Genomic DNA, 14,040 nt, shown 5'->3' on the forward strand with positions numbered 1-14,040 from the left:
TAGACAAGAGTCCATACGGAAAGTGGGCATGAGAAAACAGTCCTTCTCCCTAGCTCCTAGACAAATAAAACATACTAAAAGTAAAAGTCGAGAAATCAGTTGGATTCTATAAGCCTGTACCGTTACTTTTAGTTTCGTGTTACCTTGCAAGTTTCTATATTGTTATTTTTTTTTTACAAAGAGAATGCTGACTAGACAAATAGATCCATGCATTACATTCAAAATATAATAACGTAGTTTCCATTGTGGTCTCGAAATGGCGAGCTTTCGAATTTGTGGAATATTACTTTTGTTAGGAGCAGCCCAGTTCTGCCAATCTATTGTCTTCGACGGAATTTTACCTCTCGGTGATGATGGCGTGAGTAACAGGAACTGTGTTGTGGGTTGTATTCTATTAAAAGTAATATAACCCATTCCCTCATTCCCTCCTTTTCTTATTGACCCCCTCCCACCTCCACCCCATCAACGCCAGTTTTGTTGTCACAAATGTGATGTAGGAATTGCTGTTGGTAGCGTACATTTTAATATTTAAAACAACCTACTGCTATTGCTATTGTGGTTGTTGCTGCTGCTGCTGCTGCTGCTGCTGCTGCTGCTGCTGCTGCTGCTGCTGCTGCTGCTGCTGCTGCTGCTGCTGCTGCTACTACTACTACTACTACTACTACTACTACTACTACTACTACTACTGCTACTACTACTACTACTACTACTACTACTGCTACTACTACTACAGAAAAACCTGCCTTATAGGGGTTGCTCGTTGGAGGATCAGTTCGGTTCGGTTTCTGGCGGCTTCGGTGCAGACTTTAGGGGTCACCTGACCACCATACCGTGACACCCTTACGTTTTCCTTATACTTTAAACCTGTCCATTTCGGTCCCTGTCAAACGGGGCCACGATCAGTCATTTTAACGATAAGTCAGCACCAAAAATACCCATAACGGTCACTTACTACAAAAGTTTTCCGCCAACCTGTCCCCCCAATGAAAATAAGTTCTCGTGATACCGGTAGGCCTATGGAATAATTTTGGTGGAAATGAAAAGGAAAGATTTGAAATTAAGATTTCAGATTTTAAAACCCTCTGTTGATTTATCAAATGTAGTTAGTGACTTTAAGTCAGACATTGTCGATAGCGACCACTTGTCTATTGCATGTCCATATAATATGTTACTATTATACATAATATCAATCCCACAGCACTTACACGATATCATCAGTAGACGTGAAAACGGGGCCACAAACTCAGAGGAAAACCAGGAAGTGACGACACAGTCATGGCTGACAATCCTGGAGATCCGTCGAGAGTTTGATTCTGGTCGAGTCAAGTTCAGTATACGCTACAAGGCCCCTGGCGGCCTGAGGGTCACCGGGGTTTGGCATGACCCACGAGAACCCATGGCCTCCAAAAGTACGTTCAAAACACTTTTAAAATCTTTTGGGTAATACAATATTCAAGTTACGTTTAGTAAGAGTAAGAGTTTTACGGCACCCGCAACACAGTAAGGTCATATTATAAGTGCCGAAGATTAGGTGTTACAAGAGAGTAACCAAAGACTACAAAGACGGTGGAGAGGTAAGGACGGCAGACGTTTGATAGGACAGATTTAGGAGCAAACCACACCAGAGCACCTGCCAACCATGTATCTCAAGTTATACTGTTTATAAGGGTTTGGATTTTTTGTTTGTTTTGTTTTTGTTCAGTTTTGTTTTAGTTTTCAAAATTGACTACCTTCAACACAGTCCTCATCCAGAACTTTCTCAAATAATTAAATGTGTCCGATCTAAAATTGGACACCGTTGACTGTTCTGAAATGGACATCCGTGATTATAGTTCTCCTCTTATTTCTCTGCTTGGATAGGCCTACTCTTTAACTCGCCGAGGAAAAAAAATGAGAGGAGGCCTTATATCAATGTTGAAAATTAGTGGATACTCCGTTTTGAGAAAACAGGCGTAAACGTTTAGACTAGGCTTTAATAAGGAACTATCATTTGATCGCCTTTCAAAATAAGTTGTCAAATATCACTCACAAAACTGGTTTCAGATTTATATTTTTCTGCCCCTTTGCTTCAGGGAGTGCTTTCAAATAAAACTGGGTCAATCAATTAATTGGCTCCGTGGGGGAATATGGGGTGGGGGGGTGGGGGGGGTGGGTAGAATTACGGAGCATACAATTTCTTGGCTTCTTCGACACTATTGAGATATTTGGCTACATCCAAATGAATGCAGATACCCCGTAGTTTGCTCTGAACATGTATATTATAGCTCCTTTTTTATCACCGGCCACTTATAATACATATAAATCACTTTGTAACGCAAGAGAAGTATAAATATTCAGAGGGCATTGAAATCACCCTTAATCCTCTAAGATTCAAGCTGGTTTCAAACCCGTAGACAACCAGATTACGAGATTAAATGAAATAATAATTATTGATAGTTTTCCTTGCATTTGTAAATGTGTTTATCCCCCTATCCTCCCCCCTTCAATCTCTCTCTCTCTCTCTCTCTCTCTCTCTCTCTCTCTCTCTCTCTCTCTCTCTCTCTCTCTCTCTCTCCTACTTATCTATCTATCTATCTATCTATCTATCTATCTATCTATATATCTATCTATCTATCTATCTATCTATCTATCTATCTATCTATCTATATTTTACTCGTTGCTGTTCACAACCCTCTTCGATTTCTTCAGAAATCAACACAACAACACCCTCAGACCAACCAGAGGCAGTTCTGGAGAGCCAATTTGAAACAACGCCGAGATCTGATGAAATCGTCACTTTGTTTCTGAAAACGAGCCTTGCAGGGTAAAATAATATACTTGCTTCCTAGGATGAAGAATGAACACAGTTCCTTCTGTTTGCCCCCCCCCCCCCCACACACACACACATACACACTCACACACGCGCGCGCAACGCTTGTTTCATGAGTAGACTGTTGTCTATTTCCTTACAAACGAAAGTGATGGAGGAATATGGAAGAACATGATGCAGGGCGTGCAAAGGGGGCGAGTGGTAGACAGGGGAAGGGGAAGGAAGTAAGATTATGTGTCTGCAACAAAGTGGTCCGTAACTCGTTGTGCTAATCACATTTTCTTTCTTTTTTTTTCCTTTTCTTTTTTCTTATCATTATGCATCGACGTCTAAGGTGTAGCGGTTAGGCACTTCTCTGTGCACGCAGGAGATCCGAGTTCGATTCACGAGGACGGAGAAATTTTTATTGAGTATCTCGGCCTTTTTGCTGAGATAGTGTGCCCCTCTCAGCCAAGGTTGGTCCTGACAGGCAGGGTCGGAAACCCGCCTCGTAAATGGTCTAAACTGTGTCGATGGGGGAGTAAAACGGCTACATGTAAAGAACAATTATAATCATTATGCTAATGGCAATAAATGTCAGATCAAGATATTTTTTAAATTCCTACAAAAGTACAAAGCCTTTTGTATTTTTAAAGGGTGGGGTTTCAAGCACACGACAAGAACATCTGGCTGTAAATGAAGATGAATCAGAAACAGCCGATCTTGCTTTGACTTCAGCCTCGAATATCGACGTGTTTTAAGAGGACAACTAACTGCCCTTGTCTCTTAGAATTATTTTTCTGTATTTTCACATGGTTCGCAACGCCGAAATTCTATTTAATTTCTTTTAAAAAGTACTTGTACCTTTGAAGACAATCTGTACATTATCCCACTAAACGTTGTTGCCTGGTACGCCATAATCTCTCTAGTCGGCATTTTGCTGATGACAGTGATAGTGAATAATATTGTCAGAAACGGGAATATCTTTACACAAATTAATAATAATCAAAAGCATTTATGCTGCACATTTCCAGTTTCTTAAAAATATGCTCAAAGCTCATTACAATATTCATAAAGATGCCACATTTTGAAATTGACGGATAGGTGTGCTTGTAAAACATAGCATTATGTATATGCACAATTGTAGAAACAAGCGATCTCTCGCAGTCTAGAGGTAGGGTGTTCGCCTCTCATTCAATAGGTCCCGGGTTCGAAATTTAACAGCGACGAAAAATTTTGTTCTCTAAAATTGTCTCCTTTCACCTCCTTTCCTGCTCTCTAACCAATTACGTGAGAAAATTGGTCACTCGGTGAGCCTGGTGGAGGGGTCACAAAAGCATCTCTTCTGTTTTTATCCAGGTATAACCTCAGACTTCAGAACGCCTTATCTGGAGACAAGGTTCAGACGTCCGACTTCGCGAACAAACCGTTCCTCGTTTCACCAGCTGGAGATATTGTTTACGAGGCAGGAGAGGACACCGTTTTTCAAGTAAGACAAAAACCTCGTACCTATTTAAGTGCTCCACCTTAATTTATTGCAAATGCCTGAAATAAGAGAAACACTTAATTTAAACGCTTTTTCTCTTTAAAACATTTTTTTCCTTTTTATTTTGACAGCTAGCCTTTAAAAAAAAATCCATTTCTTCGTTTTTCTATTTACCCATACGCCAGCTCATATGCCCTTTTTCTGTTGGTTTATACCTTATTATGTGTCTCAGTATATGTAGCTGACTGTTTAAGTGTTTACATGTTTGTTTATCAGCCTGTCTATGTATCGTCTACTGCTCAAACATTCTTGACGAAAAAATATTCTTTAGAATAAAATGTTGTTATGTACATGAATTTGCTCATTTAGGCCCTTTAAAATTGATTTTAAAAACCTCAAAAAAAACCTAGCGATCGGGGCAAATGCTTTCCCTCATGGCTTGTTTATTTAAACGTAGGTGCTTAGCACCCTCAGCGAAACTATTTAGATACTTTAGGAGTAGAATTTCGACCCTGCATGTCAGGACAAATCCTGGCTGAGACTGCATGAGAAGGATTTAACAACGTTTCCGCAGAAAGACCGAGATACTCGGTAGAAATGTTCCTCTCACGGGAATCGAACTCAGGTCTTCTTCTGAGTGCGACGTCCACGAGTCTGACCGCTGCAACACAGACGCCGGCTGTTTCTGCACGCTACGGATCTCCCATCCCTGTAAACGCTTTAAGGTTGTTAACTCTACAAAGATTAACATAAATGGAATCATCTCTCTGACCAGCTGCAGACCCAAGTCAATGTTTAGGCACATTTAAAACCATAACATAATACACAAATCAGAAACACAATTTTTAAAGTTCACTATAAGCATGTTGCAGCCGATCTTTTTTTTTTTAAAAGTTTCAGACTAAGAAAACATAATGAGTGAAGAATTTGCTTGAACAACGAAGTTGTCCGCCTTTTTGAAAGTGTCCTCAAAACATTTCGTCCCCTAGCCTTGTAGAAGATGCGCCCCCTAAGAGTTAAAAGAGGTAACCACCATATATAGCGTCCATCTCTGATAACAATGGGTCAGTGGGAAAAGCTTGGTAAGTTCATGAATGCCACCTTGGGAGTACCAAATTAACTGTTTGTTGTTAATCACCCCCCCCCCCCCCCTTCCATCCCCATTTGAAATGAGACAAACCCGCCAGATATAAAACATCACCCCCCCCCCCAATCCCCTCCGTATTTCTATCTGCTTGACCTAGTGAGCAAAATCTTGGATCGCTATGAGGGGTTGGGGGGGGGGGGGGGGTCACAGTGGGCTCGTCGTTATATTATTGTCTCGCCGACGGTGATAGTTGTGATGCATGAAAAGGCCGAGGTTATACAATACGCTAAGAGTAGGCTTCGGCCGCCAACCAGGCAAAATTAAAAATTCCTACCAAACTGAAAATATAATGTGTCCGTGTTGTGAGCGCCGTAAAACATAAAATAAAGAAGTTACACTCCGTTTTCCACTCTTACTTTAGTTCTGGTTTAGCTGTACGACCTTGCTACCAGATTTGGCCACACAAGTGTCAAAGACTAGAGACTAACATAGAAAGAAAAGAAGGAGGAGACATAATGATGATAGATGTTTGATGGCAAAGAAGGAACACACTACACCTTAGCACCCGCCAATCACCCACCATGTAACCCCAAACTGCAAAGCATAACCAAACTCTCAACAGGTGACGCATCCTCCGTATTTGCCCTTTACTTCGTATCGCTACGGCAGTGAACCACATCTCAACGTGGACTTGAGTCTGGTGAATTTGCAGACGGGAGTGTTCCAGGCAGGGTACCAAACGAAACCTGGTTTCCTTACTGTCAGAAGAGGGTATGTTGATCCCAAGTTATGTTATTATTAACTCATTGCAGACACTCCTTCTGTTTATTTACACGCGTGAAGACACGATGTTACGGAATGCTAAAAGAAGCATAACTTCCGTATTCATGCGTAGTTTTCAATTCTGTTTCCTTTATATAGTGCTTGAAAGGACAGGTAACAATAATGTATACTATAGTATAAGCAAACTTGTGTTTCTTGTCTGTGTGACGGTTCGAAATATTCCTCAGCTTTGATTTTGATCTGCTGCAGTCGGACATATGTGTCCGCTTCGTCCTTAATGAGTTAATGCGTTTTTTTAAAATGTAGAAGTTTTTATACGACCCAATGACCCAATAGTTTAGAATACTCCAGGGCTGAGAGGGATAAAACATCTCAGCAGAAAGACCCAAATACTCGATAAAAATTATCTACCCATTCAGGAATCAAACTAACCGCTACACTACGTATGCCGTTACGCACGCAAGCACGAAACCATTTATTAGACGTTTTAAACCATTTATTAGACGTTTTCACACACACACACACACGCACACACACACACACACACACACACACACACACACACACACACACCCACCCACTCACCCACTCACCCACACACACACACACACACACACACACACACACACACACACACACACACACACACACACACATATATATATATATATATGTGTGTGTGTGTGTATGTATAATATATGCTGCTGCTGCTGCTGATGATGATGATGATGATGCATCATCCTCATCATCATCACTCTATCCCAGGTCCCCCCCCCCAAAAAAAACAAACAAACAACCTACGTCTGTTTTCTATAGTTCAAAAACTTCAAATAAATGTTTTCCTGCAATGCCTCTTTTGGCGATCACACATATGATTATAACAATATAGACTATACAAAACAGGAATAGGGTTTGAGGGAAAAGCAGCATGCTAAATAAAAATGAAACATTTCATATTATATTATAAGCTTTTATGAAAGTAATTTTTTTTTGGATTGAATATATTTTTTTAGTGCTTTGTTCATCGTTCCACTATGAAGGTGGAAGTGAGGATGACGATAAGGATGGTCCTGGTCGCTTCCTTTGAACCATTTTTCACAAAAGTTGATGATGATGATTACGATGATGATGATGATGATGATGATGATGATGATGATGATGATGATGATGATGAACATGATGATGATGATGATGATGAAATGATCGAATTCTAGGATACCCACGCTGTACAATCAGACTGATACCATGACGCTGAAGACATCGGAGTTCCCAACTAGTGGCTTGATGAGGTTTTACTTACTTACCCAGACTCAGAACCCTGAGGACCTCTTGACTGAAGCGCAGGTATTCTGGACAGACTGAAGATATAATACTATACACCTTGTTTATGTCAAAGGGACAATACCGTGTTGGGGAAATGGGCGACAGATCATTTTCTTGTATTTATCTCCCTGCTCTCTAAATCTGTTTATCACCCAAATACGCCCCCCCCCCCCCCCAACCCTTTCTCTGTCTCTCTCTCTCTCTCTCTCTCTCTCTCTCTCTCTCTCTCTCTCTCTCTGTCTCTCTCTCTCTCTCTCTCTCTCTCTCTCTCTCTCTCTATATATATATATATATATATATATATATGTGGATAATTTTGTATTTTATATATTATATGTATATTATACACAGTCAAACTTCGTTGCCAAAAGGAACGCCTTTATAAACATAGTATCCACCATCCCCCAATTGTCTGAGTTGTACGCTCCTTATTGAACTAATTAAATGTAACTTGACCGTGCTGTACTACCAGCGAATTGGCGGCCAGAGGTATACCCTACATAATATGGCGCATGGCTCCTACACAGTGGCTGCTTAACCATATTTATTATCCGTACGCCCTTGGGTCATTTTGTACCCCCGAGGTTGTATTTTTCACATTTTAGAATACTTCTAGTGTGAAGATCTCTTTGAAACTTTCAGTATTTCTTTAAAAAATCATTTTGACTGTCTGCTATGCAAAGCGTACGGATTGGATTAACCAGTAAATTTCGTCTTTGGAAAGTTGTGGCACAGGGTTTCCCACGTCGAATGGACACGACAGTAAAACACGACGTTCGTATAGGGTTAAGAATCTCTTTCCCATACACGTCTTTTGCTAGCTCTGCCTATTTCTAGCGCTTACAGATTTTCTCACTGTTTATTCTTTATAAAAATTGGAATGAAATTTTAAAGTCGCATCGAAAAAAACCGTCAAAGGAACTGTGCCAACTTGGCCTTCCGGAAAAAAAAAAATATTTGGCGTTGCCAGGCATCGGCCCAATGACCTAATATGCGGGCGCGTGCTCGTAAGTCTTTTGTATTTTAAGGACTCACGCTCCAATCTACAGGGTACGTTTAAGGCGGTGCGAGAATTGATGACTACAATATATTATGTTAGGTCAAAGAGTCTACATAACAAGAGGGGCCACTTTTCTCTTTGAGCCAATAAAAAAGCGCACCTTTTGCGAACAGAGTTATCCTACTTGAGTTTAAAAAAACGAAGTGAAACTAGCAAGTTTTTGAATGAATTTCGGAAGAACTCTTTTTTAAAATGGTTACGCTGACAGAAAACCTCTTCCGGAGGAAAGGGTGATTGTTTTCTTCGTTTAATTCGACTTTAGAATGAAAGGCAAGAGGTCATTAAAATTTAAAAAAAAACTAAAACTCCGCACTGAACGAACCCGAACTGCTGATGAACAGCAGTCGATCTGCTCACGCAAGGAGGTGCTATTCCTATTCTTCTTCTGGAAAAACGAAAGAGAGCTTCAAAACAGACTTGCAGCGCCATCTGAAGCAAAGAGCGAACTTCCTGCGGACACTTTTTTGGCTGAGTGGCCCATCTTGTTATTTACTATCTTTGGTTAGGTTTTAAAAAAAAGCACGATTCTGCAGGACCCTTAACACGTACAGCCTAGCTTCTGATGCTAGCTTCTTTCAATTTTGAAGTTACTTAATGTTTATCTAGTATCTAGAGCTGTACATGTAATAAAAATAGTTTAGTTGCTACTTTTTAGCTGTTCGTGGCAATCGCGCAAGAAAGATCAAGATGAGGCAAGACAAGCAACACTTTGTCTCTAGTCTCTACCAGTCTACTCGTAGTCAAGATGGAAATCAGTGGTATGCCTTTATACCACCAGCCCCCTTGTAACGCCAACTGTATGGTGGACCCAGTGTAGGAGGTATAACGAGTTTTGACTGTATATATATATATATATATATATATATATAATATGAAATTAATAATAAATAAATTACACTTTTATTTACTCTCCTTATTTTTAAATTCTATTTTCTTCTCATGTTCTGAAAACTTGCATCTACCATTTCTATTGCTGGTACTACAACATAATAATATAGCTACCCATGTCCTAGCATCTTCTTCCATCGTCTTTCCTACTCCTACTATTATCTCATTTATCAGCTCTCTCAATTCCAATGAGGTTAATGATACTACCATAGCAGATAGTCTAGATCATATGGGACACATTTTTAGTTGTCTGATCAATAATAATCTAATATCGTATGTCTAAAAAAACCGGATCCATTTAAAGGGCAATAAGTCAGTTGACTTTGAACCAATTTCAACAAACTTCGAAGAAATAAAATTCAACCAAGGGGACGTTACATTTGACAGTATGAAACAAATAATAATTTCCATTTTCGATAAATATCAATTTTTTTTTTCAATTTCAACCAAAATTGAGCGAAAAGCAAAATTTTGCACTTTCTTAAAAATTAACCATATTGTTCATTTTTCAAATAGCAATTGTTTGTGCAAAGAAGAACAAATTCATACAAAATTAATATTGCCAAATAAACCCAGGAAGGTAATGGCTAAATCTCCAATAAAAAAAACCCCCAAGGTAATAACTGAAAAGGTTCGCGTTGTTGAGAATGTGGTGACCATTCATGAGTAAACTTTCGGCTCAAAAGGCATTCCCTAAACCTTTCTTACAACTACACAAAGAAAACTCTTGACGTGTGGGGTGTGGACCCATCTTACTGGAACCATGCTTATACAGCATTAACACTCCCTCCCCAAACTTCTACAAACCTTTTTCAACACAGTGAGATTATATTATGTCTTTTTCTAGTGTCTTTCGATATTCTCAGGTGGGCGTTAAGAAAATTCTGCGACCTTCCTCTCAAGGCGGCCCATTCCCATCTGGATATATCTCAATTTTGGACAGTGAGCAGTTGGCTGGTCGCACCACCGAGGAGGAAGACACCACGTTCTGTAGGTGAGTTTGGCTCTGGGACTTTGAGTTTGGGTTTTTGTATAAGCCTTTTCAGTACTGGACAAACGATGACGCAGTCGCGACACAATGGTGATGGCGACAACTACATGTATAATGATGATGAGTATGAAGATCGACGACGATGATGTTGATGATGATGATGATGATGATGATGATGATGATGATGATGATGATGATGATGATTTTTTTCGTTTCCTTAATGGGCCTGACGGACTTCACGAAGAAATCTTCGAGCGAGAACGAGGCCCTTTTTTGGCTCCATTGTCAATATGCTTAGCGGCACCTCCACTCGTCCAAATAACTCCATTCGAATTGCCATTGTTTCTGGACATTCAAACATATGTTTGATATCCTCCTTTTCATGGCCACATCTTCGGCAACATGGGCTGAGCTCTTCATTTACAAAGTTCTTATAACATCTTAAACTCCAATGATGGTCCGACTGCAGTCTCGCTAGCTCAACCTGGTCCTAGCGACATGTGATAGATTTTTGTTCCCGCTTCTAGGAATACCCAGAATACACATCTTCCAGGTGCTGGTACTTAGTTCTACATGGTGGGTCTCTGATTTCTCTCTTGATTATTGGAAAGACTCCTCTGTTTGTCGTTGGTCGTCTGTCTCCTTCGATCTCTCTGGCTTCATTAGCAGCTTGGTCTGCTGCCTCATTTCCTTCTATTCCAACATGGCTTGGAATCCACTGAATTTCACTCTGGCTTCACTGAACTTGCGGCGCAAATCATTCATGTCCGAGCTGTTGCCCAGCAGCCCCTTGCAGAGGGACTGACTGTCAGTCAAGATCAGCACATTGGTCCTACTGTGGCAATTGTCGGCAATCTATTGTGCAGCAGACATCATTGCCTCGCATTCCTCGTCATAAGATGATGTAAGAAATGCACCTTTAGTTTTAATAATTTCTGTTCGTGGTGGTTCATCATTCATATCACTACTGCTGCTGCTCCACCTTCGCGGTATCCTGCGACTGCCGATCCATTGGTGAAAATTGTCACATCCGCACCAACCTCTTTGATCACATCCTCAGCTGCTTCACGTGCCTTTACAGGATCATCACCTTTTCCTTTTACTCCTCTCAGTTCTGTCCGAATTTCGATTTCGCCATTGGTCTTCCATGGACAAGCTCTCACCAGATTGATTTGCCATCGATTCTCTGTTTCAGGGGGGAGGTGGTCTGCTAGATCGGTGCCCATCCGAAACCAACCTTTCCTGCGGTTTTTAGGCTTGATCAAGGGCTTTCTTTCTAAGATGGTTGTCTGGTAATCTCTTAGCCATCTCTACAGACTTGAGGCATGTTCTTTTTGTATAGGCTGTGTAGTGCTCAGTTCTGGTCTCATAGCGCAGCGCTTCTGTTGGTGTTGTTTTCAGCTGACCTGATACAAGTCGGAGGGCTTTGTTTTGTATTCTGTCCAGGGCCTTTGCACTAGTCTCACTCAGCCAAGGCTGCCACGCTGGAGCAGCATAATCCAACTTGCTTTTCACAAACATCTGATATATTTTCTTGAGCGACTCCTTACCCCAGCCCCATTTTGAGTTGCTGACAGCACCGATAACCTTCATTTTAGAAGTTGAACTTTTGGACACCTCCTCAATGTGCTTGTTGAAGGTTAGCTGTCTATCCAGGTAGACGCCCAGCAGACGTGGAGTGAGGTTGAATGGTATCTTTTTCCCTTCAATCTGAATTATTGGTTGCCACGTTGCCTCCTTCCCCCATGTTGAGAAGAAGCACACTTCACTCTTGGTTGCATTCAAGGTAAGCTTCCATTCATTGCTCCATTTCACAACCATATCCACAATCAACTGTGTCGCTTCATTTGCCTTTGCTCTCTTTGCGTGACTGGCCAGTATTGTGCAGTCATCAGCGAACATTGAGTAGATCAGCTTGGCGGAGGTTAGTTGTTGTGAGTCAGGGTTTTGGAGAGATTCTGCCAGGTTGTTTATGAAGAATATAAACAGCAGCAGTGATAGTACAGCTCCTTGGGGAAGCCCTTGCTTGAAATTCTGGCTCTTGCCAGATGATGATGATGATGATGATGATGATTTTGATGATGATTTTTTAAGTTTCCATTCCTTAATGGGCCTGGCGGACCCCACGAAGAAATCTTCGAGCGAGGGCGAGGCTCTTTTTCGGCTCTATTGTCAATATGCTTAGCGGCACCTCCACTCGTCCAAATAACTCCATTCAAATTGCCATTGTTCCTGGACATTCAAACATATGTTTGACATCTGATGATGATGATGATGATGATGATGATGATGATGATGATGATGATGATGATGATGATGATGATGATGATGATGATGCATCGTTATGCAGTAATGGCGGCGACAAAAAAGAAGAGGTTGCTAGCCACTATCAGCTCCTTTTACAATTTTCTCCACAGAGTCGGCGGTTTCAGATGCCAAATCTTTTGCTATGCTGTGGGTACAGGGCTAGCCAACATCTCCCTTGGACGGCTGGACGAAGACGGAGAGATAATGCAAGAGAAGATTGGGTAAGTGACAGTAATATGAACGTTGAGAATAAATAAAAAGAACCAATAGGCCAGTACTTATATTAATTCTCGTCACGAAATTTGGGGTGAAATTGAAAGTATAAAATGAGATGGTACTGATATCAATACCGTTGCGCGCAGAAAGTGTAGGTCTATTTCCGTATGGGCGAAAACTTTTATCGCGAATCTCGGACTTTTTGCTGAGACGTTGTATCACTCTTAGCCCTAGTTCGCTTTGGGGGGCAGGGTCGAAGCCCGCTTCCTAAATGACCTAAAATGTATCGTGTCTATAGGAGCGTAAGAAGCCTGCTTTAAAAGAAACACCCCCCACCCCGAAAAAACAACTAAAAAACAAAAGAGCAAAAAAAAAAAAGGAGAAAAATTAAAGAAAAATTAGTAACAATCTAACTGATAACAAAGGTCACATAACACACATAATACACACTACCATGCGCACCGTTCATTCTGGTCTCCTCGGCAGAGAGTTGTTTGTTTAAGCATGAGTTGCTGTGTCTTATTCAAAGATGTACCACCCCACTGATCACTCAGCATCCCACTGTGCCAGTGACCACCCTTGTGATTGTTTGCTAGCATACGTTCACTAATCATTCAATCACTAGTAGAGCGTCTACGCTGCTCTTGTATTGTAAACAACGTCCCCCTATGAGAAACTTAGCAAGGCCATCAAAAAGTTTTGTTCTGAGAAAACGACAATAGGTGTGATAAAGCCCCTTCGGTTAGATTTCGTGTCTTATGAACATTTTTGTGTACGGTATTTGTGGAATAAACCCTGCAGGACACAGATATCACCTTAGAGATAGAACTCTTGACCCTGTAGATAGAGCAGACCACAAAAAAGAAAGCAGCCCCAGGTTGGCTCTGACACTGACAGACGGGCAGGGTCGAAGCAATCCACAGCCAACATCTTCTAAATTGTGCCAATGGGGGAATAACACTTCTACACTTTCACGACATATTATCGGTTACTACATCTAAGAGTGGTGTTAATATTCCAACCATAGTCCGCCATAGCAATGAAACGAACAAAAAACCCAACAAAAAACAACCCAAAAAAACCCAAACCCAACAACCCCAAAACCCCTACC

The 14,040-nt window shown here is 41.0% G+C and overlaps 1 protein-coding gene across 1 annotated transcript in view; it reads left to right on the forward strand.

Moving 5' to 3' along the window:
• Nucleotides 1-213: 213 nt before the first annotated feature.
• LOC101864417 overlaps nt 214-14,040 on the forward strand; it is a gene marked incomplete in the record, with an annotated part of 22,005 nt that continues 8,178 nt past the window's right edge. Inside the window, 8 exon segments of the mRNA XM_005108301.3 lie at nt 214-358; nt 1,199-1,409; nt 2,689-2,803; nt 4,148-4,277; nt 5,984-6,132; nt 7,359-7,488; nt 10,282-10,409; nt 12,824-12,934. Coding sequence (XP_005108358.2) covers nt 257-358; nt 1,199-1,409; nt 2,689-2,803; nt 4,148-4,277; nt 5,984-6,132; nt 7,359-7,488; nt 10,282-10,409; nt 12,824-12,934 — 1,076 coding nt within the window.

This window comes from Aplysia californica, unplaced genomic scaffold (genome assembly GCF_000002075.1).
Source record: "Aplysia californica isolate F4 #8 unplaced genomic scaffold, AplCal3.0 scaffold00676, whole genome shotgun sequence".
Lineage (NCBI taxonomy): Eukaryota > Metazoa > Mollusca > Gastropoda > Aplysiida > Aplysiidae > Aplysia > Aplysia californica.